Source organism: Athene cunicularia, assembly GCF_003259725.1.
Source record: "Athene cunicularia isolate RWA chromosome 1 unlocalized genomic scaffold, athCun1 chr1_part2, whole genome shotgun sequence".
NCBI classification, from domain to species: Eukaryota; Metazoa; Chordata; class Aves; order Strigiformes; family Strigidae; genus Athene; species Athene cunicularia.
In genome coordinates, this window is record NW_020799092.1 from 39,179,388 (window position 1) to 39,201,280 (window position 21,893).

At 35.3% G+C, this 21,893-nt stretch overlaps 1 protein-coding gene across 1 annotated transcript in view; it reads right to left on the reverse strand.

The window, feature by feature from the left end:
* PTPRQ (protein tyrosine phosphatase, receptor type Q) overlaps positions 1–18,933 on the reverse strand; it is a 108,409-nt gene extending 89,476 nt beyond the window's left edge. The window contains exons 1-10 of the mRNA XM_026868362.1: positions 18,832–18,933; positions 18,269–18,380; positions 17,204–17,430; positions 13,118–13,187; positions 10,956–11,155; positions 9,432–9,681; positions 6,097–6,225; positions 5,178–5,324; positions 3,369–3,541; positions 759–969 (exon numbers count right to left, since the gene is read on the reverse strand). Of these exons, the coding sequence (XP_026724163.1) occupies positions 759–969; positions 3,369–3,541; positions 5,178–5,324; positions 6,097–6,225; positions 9,432–9,681; positions 10,956–11,155; positions 13,118–13,187; positions 17,204–17,430; positions 18,269–18,380; positions 18,832–18,885 (1,573 nt within the window). The 5' untranslated portion in view covers positions 18,886–18,933. The remainder of the gene's footprint in view (positions 1–758; positions 970–3,368; positions 3,542–5,177; positions 5,325–6,096; positions 6,226–9,431; positions 9,682–10,955; positions 11,156–13,117; positions 13,188–17,203; positions 17,431–18,268; positions 18,381–18,831) is intronic.
* Positions 18,934–21,893: the final 2,960 nt, after the last annotated feature.

Sequence of the window (21,893 nt, forward strand, 5' to 3'; positions counted from 1 at the left end):
TTTTCTCTGTATGACGAAGATTCTTCAGGATTAATATAGTACAGAAAAGATCCATTGTAGTTTAAACTAATGGATTAAATTCTGGTTTTAGATACTAGTGTACATGGAGGATTTGGTGACTTTAATAAAAAATTCAAAACATAAAAAATTGACTTTCTCCCCACTGTTCAAAATTCACTGTAAAAATTGACTGGTATTTTAAGTCCCTGCCTGTCAGCTGAGGTCTGCTTAATGATTTGCAAATATCCATACTTGGTAAAGAAACACTGGTCCATTGATAATACAGAACAAGTGTACACACTAATGACATCACCATGTCATGGGGTCATCTCCACCTGTTTGTCACTCATAGCAAAGTTGTAACTTTTTGACCTATTTACCTTCACTGACATTTGAAAACCTATTAGTCAAAAGGCTTAGAGAAATCAAGGTCTCTGAAGGGCTTGGAGATATGTTAATCCCTGACAATCACACCTGCTTTGGCAACTGTAATAACTGATTGTCTATGCAGCTTGGCTGATGGCTTTCGGGTGCTCCTTTCACTAGGAAGAAGGTCAGCTAGGTGACAAGGGGCTAGTTCCTGCCTGTGTGGCATTCCCATTTGCTTCAGAAGGTTATTTGGTAGTAAAATAATCTGACTCCAACAAATGACCCATTTATAATTTGCTTGAACCATGTGCTAAAGATCATATCTGGGACAATGATGGAGGTCCTTCAGAACAAAGGAGCAGGTAGAAAAACACCCTAAAATATCTTACCCATAGCAGAATGTAATTTTGCAGCTCCATTTATAGGAGGCAAATTATCACCAGATACACTTGTAAATATTACTGGGGAAGCTGTCTGAATGCTGGAAAACATTTCAGCTGAACCTTCATATAATTCATTGGCTGTTTCCATTGAATTCCATGTGGGAGAAGGTTTGATGTTTTCATTTATCATGTATGGTTGCAAAGAATCAATCAAATACTAGAAATTAGAAATATAAAAATAAATCACAAAACTTGTAATCACTAATTTATTTAATGACATTTATATACAATATAGAAATAGTGTTTGTGTATTTGTGCATATATATATATATACACACAGACTACATAAATGTTGGCATGCAAACATTATCTTTCCAACCGTAATTAACTTTGCAAAATACAATATTTCTAATGAAAAAGACTCAGCTGCCAGTAGCCTACAACCTTTTATTAATTTTTATTGTTCAAATAAACACCACATTCTTTTTTCTTAACTTCTTAAAATATGTTTTTTATAGTAAAGTGGCAATTTTAGACCAAGGTCTTTAATGCTATGTCCTTGAAGTTTTATTGAATAGACACATGTTTGAGCTTAGGAGATTCCATTTGTACGTGTTCTGAAAGAGGGTTGCAGGCACTGAAAACAAGAGGGCTTCAGATGCCCCTACTAGGCCCTGAAGAAAAGGAGTAACAGGTTGACTAGATCACTGAGAGGGAATAATGGGACAGAAGCTAATGAAATAAGGGGAGAGGGAAAATAAGGGAGTATATATGTGAAAAGGGAAAGTGAAAAGGAGGTAAGTGATATAGAGGTCCATAAGACAGAAGGAGCAAAAGATAAATGTTGGAAAGGGATGGCAGTAGGTATAAGGGGAGCAAGAACTACAAAGGGAGGAAAAACAAAAGCAGAAGAGAAAAGAGAGAGCTATTAAAGCATAGGTACAGAATGGTGTGCAAGTACTAGATCATTATGCCCCTTCAGGATCTGGGATGGAATCCAGCACTCCAGTGTCTCTAAATTGTTCTGCTGTCATCTGTGAACACTCCCCACTCACACATACGGCCCACTTCACTGCCAGAAAGAGATGCTTTTACAGTGATGTAACTAATACACATTAGCTCTCTCCCTACAGACTCTGGATGGAGAGAGAGCAAAGCAGCTTTTTTACTGCTTTAACTATGGGAGGGCTGTTAACCACAGGCAGAGATATAGCATCAGTCTCACCTAAATACCAACAGGTAAAAGCTATATATGCCTCATCCTCACCAGCATTTTATAGCAAAATAGTAATCCATGTGGAAATACTTTTTGGCTTCTGAGGCTTTTCCAGATATAAGACAACAGCTTTTTATTGCTACTAGTTATTGAGTACTGTTAGCACTGTGGATCTGACAGTTCAAATCCTGTAGATGTTCAAAGCTTGTGTTAATGGGGCTAAATAAAGTAATATTTATTATGATTTGATTTGGGTTTTAATTAGAAAATTACATTCAATAAACTATAATAAAGCAGCAATGATGCTACACTAAGAACTCAAAAATTAGGAAATCCCATCATTAAAACATATCTGTGCAGACAACTTCCCTTTTTTTTGTGTCTGTACTATGATACGATCTTTAATTACACAGTTATATACTTTCATTTTCCAAGGATGTCTGCCTAGTTTAATGAATGGATCTTTATCCTCATTTTTTTTCCCCATTACTCCTTATTTATTATTTGGCTCCAGGGCTCTATTTAATGTATACCATTCAACTTGAAAATGAACTCCTTCATTCAGCTCTACATCAAAAACTTAGATTCTATGTCAGATCCAGAAAAAGACACCATTATCTGAAAAAAGGAATTTTGCAGACTTTGGGCACCTATGTTCAAAGTTCAGACCGAAAAGCCCTACCTCAGAAAGCACTCAATCCTGAGCTCAATGTTTGCTAGGGTTCTACAGTTCCGTACTGCATGCTCAGAGCTGCCCCATCTAAGCATGTAGAGCATATTGGCACCCAAAATCCAGAAGCTAGACTGACTGATAGCATACATCCTCTACAAGATTTGATCCAATAGATGTGCACAGATTTCCTTAGTATACAACCATAGCATGGAGTTCAGCATGTAGTATCAAGACATGTACATTCAGGGATACAGATGGGGGCAGAACGTCTAGGGCTGTTTGCCTTGCAAGCAGAGAATTTAACCAGCCTTGGGAGACTTCTGTTTAATTGACTTGTCCATAGGATTCATACCTGCATCTTCTAGGAGTTTGCCTTAGTGGCTATGTATCAATCTAGGCACCTAAATCTTACTGCTAGGTCACCCTATGCTGCAAAGAACTCAAGGGCTAGAAAGCACAAGACTGGGCTACGGCTTCCTGTCTTCAGTAGCTAAGACAGTCTGGATCATTCTACAATAATCATTTATTGTTTTCCTGTTGTAGAAAGAGCATTATTGGAACCTCTTTAAAACCCAGCCAGAGAAAGAGGGTAGGGTGAGGAAGGTGGCTTTTAAAAGCATTGTCAACTCCTCTGTGGTGGCTAATTCCACATTCTGTATCTATCAGATAAGGCAGAGAAGCAAATTTAATCTAGCAAAGAAATCCATATTAAAAAAACCCTGAATACCTTATTTTTTCCTTCAAGGACAGTGTTTTCCAGAATCACTTCTGTTTCCTGCAGATGTACTTTAACTCTGTACTGAGTAATGATTCCATTAGGTTGTCCTGGCTTCCTCCAAACAATTTTTATATATGTGGCCTCCACTTCTGCTAGATGTAAATTTGATACAGCACCTGGGACTGAATATTCAAGAAAAACTTGATTTAATTAAACATTTGTGCTTATTACAAACTTTTTCAGCACTGCATGCAAAGTACAATAAGCATTTAATCAAGTTTCATGTCCTTATCTTTTGAGTTAGTCCTGTGCAGGTAGACAGTTACTTCACATGCTTTCTAAGCAAACAAGTTACACTTCTAAAAATATGCACACAGGTTTTTTTGACATATATGACTTATGTATGAATATGGTCAGATCCTAAGAGGATGTAAATCAGGATAGGTCCACTGAAGTCAGTGCACTGGAAGCAAGCAGACCTTTGCTAGCTTCCTATATAGAATCTCAAGTATATCAATAATGAAAGCTTAGTTCTAAATTCATCAAAACCTGAAGTAAAAAGCTGAAAAAAAAATTAACATGATACATCTTGCTCACTTCCCTTTTATATCAGGTTTTGGTTCAATTTCTTCTTTACCTATGCAGTAATAATGATAGCATACTTTGCAAAGGACTACCAGAGATTAGATACACTTATATTCAATAGAACAATATTCAGATTTGATATGAAAAATATTCTTTCCTAATATACCTCAGAAAAAGACAAACTTGAAATTACTTGCATAATGAATATTTCTAGATTTGGCATTAAAATGAGACATTCTATGTCCCTCTAAAAAAAATACCCAAACCCACCAAAATCCCCTTTGGCTTCTGCCAGTGAGTTTAGACAGCAGATAAGCATGATTGTAGTGAGGCAGGCCATCTCTGGAAATTGTCTCTGAGAGCTGAGAAAAGCAGATACTTCAAGAAAGAATATGATAAATAAGGATAGGTGTTCCTCCTGCTGTTACACCTTGACAGCAAGCATTGCAGCAATCACTGATTGAGAGATTTTCTAAATTTGTGCTGTGTGGCATAAACATAATACAGAAATAACCATCATGAAACTGCCTGCCTATTACACACTGACTCTTAATTTTTTCTGGCTGCATCCTCAGATGCAGATCCTGCACAATCTCACGCACATGTAAGATAAAACTGCATTTCAATACAGCAAAGGACTCACCTGGTGAGTCAACTACTGGCAGCCAAAACTCCCAGACAACAGAGTAGATGGCTCAGGGGCTAAACTGCCCCAAGACAAGATCTCGATGTTGGGTCTGCCTCAGAGCTGTGGTCCCTGGTAAAGGTGGCTTCATTAGAGACTGGTGTGGGACCTTGGATTTGGTGAAAATTAGTCAAATGACATGTTTAATAAAAAAAATTGGGGCTGAACTAACTAGCCGTGGGGAATCCTGCGCTGTTCTTTCTTTTCCACTTGCTGCCATCTAATGGGTAATGGGGGGACCTGCAATTTAATTACCATGTCTAAAAATAACTACTTTCATTCAGGCAGAAACTACGTTTCTTTCAAATCTGTGAAGGCTTCTGATATTCTGATAGCGAGTAGTTTAGTGATAGCATATGAACTCATCAAAAAATGGAGAAATAAATCGATGTGATAAATTTTTAGCTAATTTCTTTCATTAGCTTTTTATTCCTCTCTTATAACACACCCCTTTTTTCCTTTGAAAAGTACCTAAAAGCCTCTGAAGGGAAAACTGAAACCTATTATCATTTACAGTCTGTTTACTTCACTTCTCTTTGCTTACTTACCATCTGCAGGAGTGAAAACTTTAAGGTTAGTCTTTGGCCCCACCCCAGCACTTGTCTCAGCACTGATGTACACATCATATGTTGTAAACGGCACAAGGTTACTAAATACAAATTTATGATCTTTTGTGCTGTTATCCAGAATATGACCTGGAATTAAAAATGAAGAGATTTTAGCTCAAAAATAAAGAGTCCACAGCTACTTTCCAGGATGATGAATGATGAAAAGCCAGATTTGTTTGTGAAAAGCCAATTTGGCATCAACTTCACCAGAAACAGTACTGAATATCTGGGGGGAAAAACAAACAAACAAACAAACAACAAACAAAAAAGCCACCTCAAGAAGGTACAAGTTTTAAAAGTTGGGTTTTTTTTGTTTATAAATTAATTTCTATTGCTTTTCCTTATGTGGTCCCTTAAAACATTACTATACAGATCATTAACTTCTTATGTAACTACAAGCAATTATATAATTTCTTTATACATATATGTCTGAGTTAAAAAAAATTATAAACCCGTCAAAACAGACGCATACAGTTGATTATATGCTACGCACGAATTAAAATCCTCCAGAAATCTTTAACAGGAAGAGAAAAGAGTAAAGGTAAGATACAGAATTATTTGGATAAACACCCTCATTCAGCTGCAAGCTTAGCCTGTCATCTCTCTGAAAGAGTGAGGAAAGTTAGCTTCCTCCACTCTTCAGAATATCCAGTGTGAATTTAATTGCATATTCTTCCTCACAATGGACAGACTTTTCCCTTAAAAGTAATCTAAAAACTATTAAAAATTCTAATAGTAAAAAGTATACATAGCACTGCTTTCAAATATTCATTTTTGATTGGCAGGGACACTAAGAATGCAAGTGTAAGGAAATAAGCACAAAAAAGAAAAAGAAATAAAAACATTAATTCAGACTTACCAGATGGTCCATACAGCTCAACTCTGTAAGTAAACTTTCCTGTTACTATGGTAGGTGGGTCCCACATCACTGCAAAAGACTTTGCTGTAATGTTGCTCTTGGCAAAATTTTGTGGTGGATCCTCTGGAACTTAAACAATATTGGAAAAAGTCTATGAACATAAAATAATTTATATAGGATTTCCAAGAACCACATATCATATAATTCTTTTTAAAGATAAACATTAAATATTCTGAAGGGAAGCTACATTAAAAGCACATCTCATCAAAAATGAATTAATTTTATTTAATTTCTTTTATAAGGTAATGCTCACAAAAGGTATCAAGAGAGCTGGTAGTATGCAAACAATCCTTAAAAGACAAAGGCAGAGATTCTACCAAGTTTAGCATGGAATTCATCATGATAGCCATTACATATAGATGATGTTTAACTATGACTGTGAGGCTTAGCAATACAGAGCTCACATCAGGTACTTTTTTTCTTCCTTGAATAGGTTCTTCTTTCATATAGACAATATTTCGTATTGAAGATTTTTGACAACAATAATGATATACATTGCTACCCAAAAAGGTAACCCTGGAACCAATTAAGTTTGTGAAAACATTACATACATGAGTAATTTTCTGTTTTCATTAAACTATTCACATATATTAAATGACTCCAATACTCAAGTGATTATGCAATCTGACCCCTGCCCTTTCTAAAGTATACCTTACTGCACTGATAAATTAATGAGATATTATCACAGAGATTAAAATCTGAATCCAAAAACAACTAAAGGTGGTGGAATTTTGTACATCCATACGGAGTAAAAACAAACCTGATTTTAAAAATGCTGCATATGCAAGTAAACTTATGGGAACTGCTTGATACAAATTTCTAAGAAAATCAGGTCTTGATATGTCATGTGTAAGATTTAAGCCAATATGGAGATATAGACTGATCCTGTAAACAAATATGTAAGTTAATTAACATATTACTCTTTAAAAAAAAGTCCTATAGTCTTTTGTAAAAACTAATGTACAAATGCAAGAAATGAAAAATCTGATCATTCCTGAAAGATATGCAATAGATGGGTCAGTAGTGACTACTTATGCAAATTGTATCAGCTACAATTGCACACAAGTATTAACTTATGAGTCCACTTTTTTTTTCCAAGTTTAAATCTTTTTCTCTTTGTAGAAGTATCCTCCCCTTGACAGCCATCCCTGCAAAGGAAATACCTTCATGCTGAGGTATTTTTTTAAAAAATAGTTTATATTTTTAAAAAATATATATATATAATGAAGCATTTAAAAATACTTTAAATAAGTAGCCTCTTTTTCAAAAAACAAAGGAAGAAAAATATCATCTTTGTCAGGAACACAGGAGAGCTTCAGCACATCTCATAAAATTCTGGTTGGAGGGAACAAAAATAATTGCAGCATTTTTAAGTGGAACATCAATGAGCTATACAGTAAGGACATATATCATCTCCTTCTGTGTGATGAAATGGGCATGACAACAACTCTGTGTCATGCTCCCATGTGAGCAGGAAAGTGATATTTGAAATAAATGTTCTCTCCATCCTCCCACCTGCTATCACAAACTATATCAGTTCCTCTCCCTCAAGCCTCATCTCAGACACTCCAGTGGAGGAATGAAATGTGAGGTTTTGGCTGTATGAGAAACTGGTAACTTGGAGGGGGAGGCTAGTGTGGCACTAAAAAGACTCTTGTAAGAACCAAGACATTTGGAGAGGGGAGTTCATTTCAGTAATCACAGAGACACTGAATGATGGTCCTTGATACTGGAGGAGGAACTGTTCACAATAATTGCAAAGCAACATTCCTAATTTATGATTCGCCTATATAGTCTATACAGATAAATACAAAATTTAGCATGTAAAAACACCTTTCCCACTGAGACAAATGAAAGGTAAAAAAATAAAAATAATGAGGAAAAACATCTATTAACTCATAATGCCTTCCTAACAAATCACCAATCAACTCTACGGCCAGGCTCAGAACAGGGTCCTTGGCACGCAGGCAGACAGCACTTGCAAGGGAACAGTTTAACAAGCACCTAAATGCTCATAAGGTGAAGACCAAGTAGAGGTGGATCCAGAAGCTTGGGTATACCAGTGTGGTCCTAAGAAGGACCTGCTAAGTCTTGGGCCATGAGGGCTGACTGTGCCCGTGGCCCTGTGCACACCATGCATCCACCCACAGTGATCCGTAAGCCAACCTCCCTCTTCCTAGACCCTGCTTTAATGGACAAACCCTGGGGGTACAGGCACCCAGTACACAAGGACTGAAGATCTTATCTTTCAAACAGTTGACATCTTCCTAGGTATTTGGCAGAACTAAATTCCATTGTGTAAGCTTTTGATCACTTTCCAGGGTTTTCTTATTACCAGTGCATTTATCCTAGGATGTTAACAGGGTTAAAATAAACTGGAAATTAGCCCTGAGACCATTAGAACAGAAACTAGACAAAATGTTATTAGCCCTAGACTGAACAGCAAACTAAGGATTTTTTAATTCTAGCAAAGCAATTCAAATGAACAGTGCTAGGAGGCAATTAAATTTCTTTTCATCTGAATAGCACTATGAATTCTGGATGTATGAAATGGGAACCCAGAAACATCAAACTATGTCAGGCAAAATAATGATGCACTAGCAGATGGAAAGCCAGAATAACATTCCTTTAGAACACCTTTTTGGTATGGCTCTACTACATGATGTTTGCCCACTACCTAAGCCATTTTATAGAACTCCTGCTCCTGGACAACCTTTGTTTCCAATTCTAACGTCTCAGTGCATTGCAGATAAACCGAAATCAACTTTCCTAGTGTTTAAAGATTTCTTCAGCACTGAACAACTTTCTCCAATAGGTCCAGATTGAGGAACCACGGGACAGGCGTTTTCTTTATACTGTTTATTTTTGCACAAAGGCAAAGAAGCTCTAAGTGTACACAATACACCTGCTTTTTGAATACTATGCCTGACACCTTTTCTCTTAATCTGTACTTTTAATTCTCCTTCCATTAATTGCAGTTCTTAAATTATCCTCAGTTTCTCATAAAATTTGACCTGTCCTGAGCATACTTTGGTATCTTTGACTTTTAATAAAAACTGAACTTCCACTCACTATACATTATTAGATATATTAACAGTTATACACACTTTCAGTTGATTCCAGCAAGTAAAATTAAGTAATTGTGCAAGTACAAGAGCATAATACAGATAAAGATATATTCAGACTAAAGTATCTTGCAACATAACTGCAAACTGGTATTCTGAAGTTGTCATATAAATTAGAGAACTTTATTTCCATTTGAAAGCAGTATATACCTGATTCTGGTGTCCGGACAATTGCACTGTCAATGTAGCCTGCTTCAGTGGTAACTGCAGACACTTCAAAAAGATAGGTAGTATATGGCCTGAGGTTAGTTATAACAAAACTAATTGGTTCATTCCAAACAGAACTCATTTGACTCGGTGCCTCTGTAATTGGTGTAACCGTAGTCCGTGAAGGAATTGTGGATTTGCCAAAAGTCGTTGAAGGAGTGGTAGTACTCCACAGAAATGATTCACTGTTATCCTACAAAAGGACAAAATACGAAACATGATAAGCTGCATCTATAACCTATAACTGTAAATATACATAGATCAAAAAAAGGTAGACCACCTCTGAAATTAAATTATCCTAAATTGGTTCACTTTTTATACTTCAATCTCCAAATATAGGTTACCTTTTCATTAGTTGACATTCTTACTACAGTTAATGATAGTATTAGTTTCCTGCCTTATCCCGAAAGATCTCAAATCTGACTGAAGTAACTCTCTCTGATTCATTTAATTATTCCCAGATATCATTTTCAATGTTCAGTCTCTCTCTGAAGAAGTCCCTGAGTGAGGTCCTTCTACATCACATGTATATTATATGCATGCACATGTGTATACATATATAGCATACATATATCCAATTATCATGGATAAGACCAGAAAAGTGTTTCCTCATCCATAGTCAGGAGACACACAGTAACCAATGCTTATGACTCAGTAGGTGCCAGTCTCCCTTCTCAGTGCTCAATTAAATCAGCCTGATGTTGGGAACCTCTATGATGTCTAAAATGATCTTCAAAATAAAATCTTGACATCCAAGAAATCATAAGACTCTGCTCAGAATAAAGAGGAAAAGGAAAATAAATACCAGAAAATTTTCTTCAAGAAATTCTAAAAGGTATAGATTGGTTACAGGTTTGAATCCAATGAATAGTCAAAATTCAGAAAATTTTCAATTAATGCTTCTTGTAAGAACAACTCAGACTACAAACATTTTTTAAAAAATCACTCTGCTAATGATGGGTCTTTATTTTGATATGAAAAGTATTTAAACAATGTTGGAATGTGATACACAGAATAAAGCACACATTTAAAATACAAAAAACCATTATGATACTATATATAAAAATATTAACATTATTATATATCAGCACTGACAAAAAAAAACCCACACCAATTCTTGCTTTCTCTAACTGAATGCTGTATAAAACAAAATGTAAAAATTGAAAGCTGAAAAAATTCAAAATTATCTATTTCATTATTTTCTGTTAAAAGCATATCAAATTGAACCTTTTTTAACGTTTTTACTTTGATTAAACTGAGCTTTTCAAGGAAAAGCATTCCATTTAAGTTATTCTGAAGATAAATGTTTTTCTTCAACCATAATATCCTGCCTTGGGCCTAAGTGTGTAAAGTATTTGTGTTTGTTCTGAAAAGCAAGCCTCCAAATTTTTTGTCTTAAAATTCAAATGTAAAACTATATTCTGTGGTTTGAGTCTATTTCTAATTTAAAAGGTTTATAGCACTTACATTACATTCTGGTAACCTCCCAGACAGAAGGTCCTCTACTTTAACCAAGACATCTTTCACTACAATTCCACTTCTTGCATGTTTCACACTAATCTTGAAACTAGTTATCTTTCCATTTGGTTGACGAGGGAGAAACCAGATCAGATTTACAGCTGAATAATTTAAGGCTTCAACTGTGAGATTCACTACTTTACCTGGAGCTTGAAAACAAAACAAACAAAAGCAGTGAGACACACTTTTCTTCTCAGCACTGGAAAAAAATAAAATCCCTTTTTTTGGTAATGCCATTTCTAGCTTCCAAAGCCTGAAGCAAATAAATAACAACCATTCACAAACACATGTGAAGTGTTGATATGCAACCAGCTCATTTCCAATCTAATGTAAGTGAGAAATACAATAATTTCAGTCTTGTAATAATATAGTAATTGGTTTGGTCAACTTAAAAATATTATTCCTAGAAGCAACTCATCTACTGTGTCAGAAGCAGCAAATTTTTGACCATTTTTGTTTGTTTAAGAGCATGTAATAGCATGGAGTGTTTTCTTTCACTTCACGTGTATCATCTTTTCAGCTGGATATCGATTTTTGGTAGCTTTAATAGATCAATTTAATTTGAATATTCACTATTACTGCAGAAATTGTATTCTTTGTATCAGTGATGTTTTCCAAGGCCTTTTGTCACAGCATCTGTACGAATTACAGCACAGAGGAATGGGATGCAGCATCTAAACAAGTTTTCACATGTTGTCTGAACTCTCCTATGAATTAGAGCACTGGGGCTCTCTCTTAGTCCTATCTGCATGGCACAGTCAGCAGCAGTTCCTGCAACTGTCCACAATTACAGATCTTCCACAGGTGAATTCAGACAGGTCCTCCAAGCCTCGTATTTAGTTCTGACTTAGGCCCTGCTGAATCTTTTGCTGACCTTTCATCTCCATCCGCCTCCTCCCAGACTACAGTCTCTATATTTAAATAATTATATCTTCTGGCTAACTTTCCTACTTTAAACTGCACCTCTCCATGTTGATCAAGATGTTGGGCTTTCTTTAACCATCAAAGCAATAGGTTTTTTTTTAAAAAAAAAAGCTGAGAAGGTAAAAGTACAAATGTAGTATCAGTGACACGTAACTCTCACCTAGAATTCGAAGCAATCTTCCAATTACATTTATAATAAGGGATTTTAGCTTTAATAAAAATCTAAACAGAAATGCATCGAAAAGTAAAAAGCTAATGTTCTCATATGGAGAAATGTTAGTGTTATCCTCTGTCAAAAATGAGTAAATAAATTTCATGGAAATACGGTTCTCTACCAGCAACAACATACAAAGAATAATGAAGAATAATGACTTTCCATTGCTCCATGTGGCAAGTTTACTACCCCTTCTTATTATTTGTTTTCATAAATCACTGCATTATCTCAGAAATCTCATGCAGAGTGATGATTTCCTGGTATTAACTGAGGTGTGGCATTCTGCAGTTTGCACAGCTACAGAAACCAACCAGGATTCCTAAATGCAGAGGGACAGTCACTGCCATGGCAGCCCAAATACTATATTCCACTGAGACTGATTCACCCTAGCATAACTGGCCTGGTGCCAGCTCTTCAGCCAAGGCACAATTGCTCCTGAAGCGTAAGTGAGACTACAAACACTAAAAAGATTATGCAAATACGAGTGTAATTATTACTTTTTAATCTTCAAAACCATCAAGTAAAATTTTCATTTCAGCCATGTATTACTTTTTTTTCTCTTCAGAATTAAAAAGTAAAAACTTAGTAAAATACTTTCTGTGCTGGGCCTCTTAGAGAAGGCAGCTGACTCCAGCACTAAACAAATATGTTTTGACATATCTAGGTAGTGCCAGTGCTGATCGCACAACAAAGTCTGTCTCGTACTGCTGCAGGCAACAGCAGATGGGTCCACTTGATACGTAGTTCTGTTCAACCTGTGACCTTGCTTTCTGGAAGCAGCCTACCTAGAAACTGGTAGTTCAGCAAATATGAGCAAATTGCACCTTTTCCACTGAGTAAGAGAATAAAAAAGAATTAGGATTTTGTTCTAAATGCATCAGAATTTGTTCAAGAATAAAATGTGCATGGATACTTTATTTGAACAAATTAGAGCAGCTTTAATTAAAGTAAGTAGCAGCCTTATTAAAATTACCACTTTCTGCAGTCTGAAAAAGAAAAGGATCACTATATACTCCAACACCAGCACTGTTCTCAGCAGCAACCTACAGAAAAAAAAAAAAAAGCACCACATTAGAGAATCTATAGGATATCTAGTTCCGGAGACTATGAAAATCTTAAGGATACACAGAGATTCACCTTCTAGCTTTTAAAACTATAAATATACACACGAATATGCCTTTTATAGCTGTATTGTTTAATTCCTACTCAACATATAAATGTGAAAAAATAAAGTGGAAAAATTATGAAACAGTGTAAGAAATTGAAAAAACCCTGTGTGAATATCCACACTTCAAAAGTGCTGAGTCCCTATTTTATGCTAAAGTCAACAGCAAGAATAACATCAGTAACACTGTTTCCTTACCACAATTCACTTAAACCAGCTTCCTCATTCCTATTGTACTTGTACTATAACATAAAAGAGCAAAAAGGAAAATAGGTTCTCTTTTATTTCTTGAACTCCTGAAGAATAGCAAAAGCAGGTCAGCCTCCTTCGGAGCAGAAACCTGAGGAAAGTATGTCTTTTGGCAGAAAGACAACAGGTCACAGAATTGTGGATGCACTTTATGGTGGATGTGCCTCAATGCTCATGATCATAGCAGAGTCTTCCCGTGAAAGGGCAGTACATTGAGACTTTTGTAGAATTTATGGAGATAAATGCAATAACAATGCAATTTACTCTGCAATATAGGACTTACTGACAATTCAACTCAGTGATGGGCCATGACACGCAATACTTACAAAGAAAGAAGAATGAAGCCTGACTCCTTATTTTGAAAAGAAGTGACAGAGACAACAAAAGTAAAACATGAGCAAAATTCCAACAGTGATGGTGAGAGGTGTGTGAAAGAAGCAGCAAAGTGAAAAGCTCACCAGGAAGGTTAAAGCTGGCAGAGTTGTACCCTCCCATCAGTGTCAGGTAACAAAGGCATGGTGGAGGTGCTGAGCTGATGGTGCAGTCTATGGGGAAAGCGGGGTGAAAAGGGGCAGATGTGCAAAACTGTGTGGATCATAGTAAAACCAACAGACAGCATGCAGGTGATAATGAAGGGCAAAGACAGTGGAAGAAGCCAGCAGGTCAGAAAGAATTGTTCTAATCACTTCTCACGACTAAACTAGGCATCTTTCAGAAGACTGTAAAGCTATTTAAACAAAAGCACTAAGCCACAGCAGACAAACTACAGCAAAGGTAACACTGAAGACTTAATCTAGGATGTAAAAGGATGTATATACTTATGACCACTTCCCAGCTCAGTGCATGCTCTGCTTGGTGAAGGAGAACCTGTACCACTGGGCATCTCCTTCCTAAGCTATACAATCCCCCCTCCCCAGAACCCTACCTACTTCTGTGTCACAGAGAGAACAACTTGAAACATCCTTCAGCACTGATGAATTCTACAGTAATTGCAATAGCTGAGGAAATTACCTGGAAATCTTCAGGTGTATGACAGGCAATCAGAAAATTCTGACAGTATTAAAATTGCATTATATACATCTAAAAGTATGTCCTCACCTGAACACTGACTTTTTGTTTTTTCATCTCAAAGTACATATTGTAGAAATGGTCCAGAAAGGAAAAAGCATCAAGACAGGAAATCCCTATCTCATACGTATAGTTTCAAAGGATCTCAAAGTTATTATGACATAAGTATGCAAAAACTTGCATGGTAAAGGTGTCAGCTACACACACAGATGAGCTTTGAAGATAAATCCAAAAAAATGCTTACACAATGTACTGTTAGCTTCTAGAGATCACTGCCACAAAGAGCCATTATTAAAAAAAAAAAAAAAAAAAAAAAAAAAAAAAAAGCTTGGAAACATTTAAGAAGGACAAGTTTATTATGCAGATAACAAAACACTATCCAAAGTTCAAGGAGCTGCAATTCACATTTGGAAGGAGTATTAATTTTTAGGCTCTGAAATATATGGCCACTAACTATTTAAGTTTAGGAAAAAACCCTGAACGCATGTTTTCATATAAATATCAATGATCAGATATTCAAAATTATCCATAACTCTCCAGCATTTAACAAATTATCACTTGTAACTGCTATTTCTTTAAAAATGCTTTTTTCATTAGATGTAAAGAAATTAAGACTGGGCTGTTACAAACAGATTGGAAACCCATATTCAAAGCTTATAGGCTCTGTTGAACTCTACTGTCACAGTATTACCAGAAAGAATTTCACAACAGGACCAAGCCAGGTACCCTAAAACAATAAGAATTTTCACCTATGCAAAAATTAAGGACTACTTTTTAATGACAACAGACTGAAAAAAAAAAAAACCAAACAACCGAACAAACCAAAAGAACCACAAGAAATTGCTCATGAGAAGGAAAACATAATGTTTCTTTTTGGTCACATCTGTGATGTAGAAAAAGTGTTTCCACCTGAGTTGTTATTGAATCTGCAAGGTTGCTCGTGGGTCAGACAGTCAGGGCGCCCACCAAAGCAGTAGGTAATGTAACAACCCTTAGCTTACCAACAGATTTTTATTCACTCATGAGAAAAGCCGTGTGGTCCCTGCTAGATGGAGGTTGTTGGGTCACAAGTAATTTTCCTGAGTCAAATTCTGCTCGAAAATCAATGTGTCAGGCACCAGCCATATATATATATATATATATATATACACACACACACATATATATATACATATTTGCCTGTATATACCAAAAAGGGGCAAGTTATTGCTAAGTAAAACAAATTACTTCAAACATTCCACAGTTTTCCTGGGGAAGATTCGTATATGGAGCAAAGAATGAAATTTGAAAAACCTTTAACAGTGAACCCCACACAAGTGCTACTGAGCTACTCAGAATTGCAAACTGAATTATCTTAATTAAATTATCAAACTTCATCTGTCTGAAGAGATTAATCTGCTTAGAGCCTAGGTGATAATTCTTTTCTCAAATAGTAGCTGAACTATTTCTGTGTGGTGCTTTTTTTTTTTTTTTTTTTAACAGATGACTGGAGGCAGGACATCAAAGGATAAACATTTCTCCAGCTGTGGATATACTGGCTTTTATCAGCATGGTCATCACAACTAGATTCACAGTGAGCAACTTTCCCACAATGGCAGGCATAATTACATTTTTTGTTTCTTAGACACAAACACCCCCCACCTTTACAAAGAGTCACTGCACAGCCCTATTCCTAGTCTGGTCAACTTCAGTATTTTTTATAGCTTTGCACTGTATGGTATTACATGATATGAAATAAAGCAAATCAAACACATAATTTCATTTCATTTTTGATACTGAGAAGAAGCACCTCTCTAAGGTTCTTATGAAAGAGTAAGTCAGGTGAAGACAGCTTGGCAAATATTGCCAAAAGGACGGCAGTTCCTTTCTGTTCACCTGAAATCATTTATTGTTGAAAAATTCAGAGATGGATGAGGAGTGCCTAAATGTAAACAAATTTCACACATAGAAGCCATGAAAATACATGTACTTATTTTGGCAGTAGATACTGTGAACATCTAGGCATTTAAATCTATGGAAAAGGAACGGAAAGGTATGCCATTTTTTATTTCAGGAGATAACACTAGGTAAAACTCCCAGTGCTTAGGGAAACTAGGCTAAGGTCTTTACAGGCTACAACTAAAAAGATACTCAGGCAAGAAATCTCCTTAAACTAATCAAAGAAAGAAGTATGTACCTACATGCTTTTCTGGATCTGGTTGAGATGATTTAGAAATCTACACATAATATCCAAGGTGCACCATGGATTTGAAAGATTAAATCTCAATTAAGATGAAAAAGGATTTAGATGATTTTGAAAATTCTACTATTTGCTTTTTATTTTTTACCAGATAATGTCATATGTCAATAAGAATATCAATAGAAAAAGCTACGTTTTGTACAAAATTTTGATTGGTAATTATTTAAAGTAGACATAAAACTACTACTGTAAACAAATACCTGGCTAATGTATTTTGTTATATGGCAACAATAATTAGCAATGTCCTTCAGAAAACACTATATGGACCTATCCTAAACTCACACGATTTAAAATAAATCAGAATTTAAAATATTAAAAGGCATTTGTAAAGCTTTTACCGTAATTTCATAAGTTGTTCCAGGGTTAAGACTGGTAAGAAGAACTTCCAAACTATCTGGCTTTGTTGTGACCTGTGTATAAGCTGTTTGCATCCATGGGCAGACCTCTTTATATTTAACGATATAGGAGAGAATTCTCCCATTTGGATGCAGCGGTGTATTCCATGACAGAAGAATCCCAGCAGAACCCACTCTTTCACCTGCAAGGAACACAGGGGGCCCAGGATCTAAAAGAAAAAAAAACAACAACCAAACCCACCAAAGTAATTGGTTTTGGTTTTTTTAATATATATATATATATATATATATATATATATATACACACACACACACAGAGAAAACAGTTTTTAATTAAGTTTCCACATAATGGAGACACCTTCACATCTTCTATAAAGAAATTAAATCACCTGCCAGCATAAACCAGTAAAACTACAGAAAACTAATGTACTGTTAAATGAAAAACTTTTTTGCTGGCTAGAGTCCTGTTACAAAAATGATTAAATGAATTTTGGAACACCAGGAACATTCTTCTACAAGAATGTAAAATATGTAATGCTCAAGACCTTCATGAACAAAACAAAATTTAATGCCAATTTAATATTTGAGATATTTTAGCATGCTTAATTTCAGCTCCTTTCTCTAAAACCATTCAATAGTAAACTGCACTCTTACAAAAACACATCTGATAAGGCTACATTTTTTTAAAATGTATTTGAAGTCTACCACTATACATATAAATTGGGGTATGAATGTACATGACACAGTAGCAAATTATAAAAATGCTTACAAATTGTTCTCCTTTAAGTCTTTTTCTTCTTTTCTTTTTTTTAAATTTTTTTATATTGTCAGGCTGATGAATACAACTACATCTCACAACCAGGACTGCTTCTTAAAAATATCTGATAGAGAAACTCTCATAGAATACCTGTATTTTTTATGGCTAACGGAAAAAAAAAGACTGTTCAAAACTGATTATAATTTCTCAGATACTACTGTGCATATAATACATACAAAAAAGCACAGTCAAAAAAATCAACAAGATTTCATCAGTCATTATTAACTCACTTGTCACGTTTGTTGTCACTGTTCTACTCGCAGGTAAACTGTACACTGAAGAAGAAACTGCAGAAACTGTAACACTGTACGTTGTTCCAGGAGTAGTATTAGAAAAATCAGCCTGAAATAGGACATAGATTTATTTAAGTCTTTTACCAAGAATCATGGAAAGGAAAAAAATCCCCAAAAGCTTAAGCAATGCATTACTGAAAGTGATCTATTAATAAGGTTTTAGAAATACACAGTATTTACAGTAGTAAAAATAGTAGTTTACATCTGTTATCTACAGTACAGTATTTTGCCATCTTATTTAACTATCCTCTGTAAGATTTGTATAACATTCAGTATTAAAGAACAACAAAAATTAACAATTTTATCTCCTATCAGTGTATCTACAGAGGTTTTTCTGTATTATCCTTATCAAAGCAAATATGAAGCATTATAAAATTCCTTTTTGAAAGAATAAACACAAAAGCAACCTAAAAAACCTACAGGTTTTTGATGCTTAAGCTACCCCATCTTTTGAAATAAACATAATTAACAACTTTTTAGCAAGCATTTATATAAAATACCTGTATATTAGCAGTTCCAATAAAGAACAAAAGCAAAACAACCAGAACAACCATTATTCTGTTAATATTATTATATTTTTAGACAGCAGAATCAAAAAGTGCTCCTATTTCTTTTTGATGGCTTAGCAGTGAAATGTTGCCTGCATTAATGATTTAAGCACAGATCCTCCTGGCAAGTGCACAATTAATGAGTCTGTATTACTCAATAGCTCTGCCCTTCCTTTGTTAAACTATTCATGAACCCCTGGATGACTGGCCGTATCCTTCTAGCAGACTGAAAAAAAAAAAAAAGTAAATTCACCACATGCTCTTAGGTAACAAACTCTGGACGCTGAAATTTGCTCTCACCAATTTTTCATTAATACCTTCATATTAGTATTTGCATTAAATAGCTAAGGAGGCAAGCTTGGATTCCTCATCAGCACAGTGCATAAGGAAAAGCTGGCCATGCAAGTCCTGTAATAAAAGCACATACTTGATACTCTCTAACTCCAAGATCTAGGATAACAACAGAACCATGATCAGGAATAAGATCCACATGAAATCTGTCTACATGTCCATACTGTAGTCTCCAATACAGTGAAAAATAATGTGATGAAACATTGAAGAACTTAAGTCCTTCTGGCTTTGCAGGTTCTGAAAGAGAATTGTGCAATAAAAGACATTAACTTAAACAACCCCCTTTACAAATACATTAGTAGTTACAACCAAATATAAAAGCATCTAAGAACAGCTTACTTGCTACATGAGGTTAATTGCTTATTAGCCACGATACAGCATTATATTATAATACACTTGCTATACTACCTCTGAGACTTGGTTGACAATCTCTCAACTATGCTGTGCCAACAGCCCCATTCACAGAGAGCAGGCTCGAGCATCTCTGCCGTGTTCAGTTAACAAAGAATCCCTGCACAGTTCTGGCTTTTCTGGTGTCCTCAACTTCAAAGTTAGCACTGCTACTGTCATAACTAGTGCTACAGCTGAAATTCAAGATACAGCTGGTGCTTGTTCTGTTGCTAGCCATAGGGTTGTTAACTCTTTTATACTTTTCATATATTTGGAATCCCAGTAATTCCATGAAGTCTAGTGAGTTAAGTCCGTGAAATTTGGATGTTTTACTTTTATTAATGCCAAGTTTCCACCTACTCTTGTCAACCATCTCACTTTCTTCTGCCTTTAAATGCACCTTTAAATCTTTATCATCCACTCTTGAGACTCATAATGAACCAGATTTTACTTCCTCAATAGGTCATTAAAACATTACCCACTTATAATATTATATAATATATCCACCTGTGCAATTCACAGTCATGTGCATGTGTCTACTTTCTACTTTGGAAAGTACACACAGCTCACAGTTGTCCCTGTTCTTATTTCCCAGAGTAAGCCCAGTCAATGATGCTATTTGTCATACTTCAGATTCACCACTACCCTTACACTCTGTCCTCTGTTTGCGTTACTAACATGGCTCTTCAGAATTCAGACTAAATCTTCTAGTACTGTTTATACACTAATATCATCCTGTGCATTCTGAATATCATGTCAATTCCATCCTGAAAGAGCTCCACTACTTTCTTATTTACTGTAAAACTGCTTAGATTATGCATCTTTCATGAACTCTTTACACTGACTATTCAAAGTTGCAGAATTGTTTCAGATTACTCCAGTTTTTCCATCAAATAATCTATCTGAAATATTAATATATTAAAATATTACCTTAGATTTTATATTTAGTCTGCATGTGTCTTATATGTATGATTTTTAACTTGTTGCTTTATTTTAGTACTAACAGAACAAAAAAAAATTCGATAATATATGTGGAGGTGTGCAAGTGCAACTGAGAGCATAATTTCTTCCTTTTAGTATACTTTTATAAATTTCAAGTTCTACTGCTATCATCAGTACTATTATTCCCATGGATCTCAACTTCCTTTAAAGCTGGATTTTACCCTTATAGGTCTTTTTTATACAGATTAATAAATGATTAATCTCTGAGTACAGTTATGACTTAAATCATCTCTTTACCTCAGTTGAATAACTTCTGACTCAGCCATAGAAGAGAACATAAAAATGTCCTCATGGAAAGAGAAATTTAGTCCCATGAAGCTACTGCTTGGAAGATTATTGTGCCATGACTGAGAATTACCCTTCTCACTGACACTGAAAAAAAGCCTCAGTTCTACTCTCCTGCAGATTTAACCACGTCATCAAGGAGTGCATATGTGAGTGTGGTTCACTCAGGCCTCATTGCACCTGCTTTTCTACAGTCTTCATGAACATACACGCACACTTCTTACCAGCAGTAGTCAGCATGTTTGTATAAAGTACACAGCCAGTATATTTGTGTAAAGCATAATCAGAACAATTTGCTGTAAATTTCACAATTTCACCTACAAAAATACTACTTAGTATCTGCAATGTATATTCTGAGTGGACTGAAAATTAGTTGAGCAGCTACATCAGTGAATATGCAGTGCAAAATACAACATGATAATTTTTTCAAAAATTAACCATTATAAAGCAGCAGGCTTGGCATCACAATGTAATCTCTACACATTTAAGTAAAAGGAAGCACAATCAGACCAACCAAACTGACTTAAATCTTACCTGAATTAGAAAAAAAACATTGCAATTAAAGTATTATAGCATTGCAGTCCTAATTTAAATTTTAAAAGGCATACAAGATTTTTTCTTATTAATTTTACCCTCAAGACATTAACTCAAAACAAATGTAAGGATTTTCACCCCTACATCATTTTATTTTAAAGACTCTCTTTGACCTCTTGCTTCAGTCCCACTGACTAAGGCAGAAGCACCAACAGTCTGTCAAGCACTGATCCCAAAAGCAGACATACAAATGTCATGACATTTGGTCAAAGTAGTCAATCAATGACAACTTCTAACACTTCTCAGGTCTCATACCACCATGTCATTGCCACAAAAAGCCCTATAAAAGGTAGAATATTAAAATAGTAAGAGAAACTGGTTGAGGTAGTTCTGGTGCATCTTTCTGATCTTTAAATTTTATTGGAATTTTACATTATTACATTACATTAAAC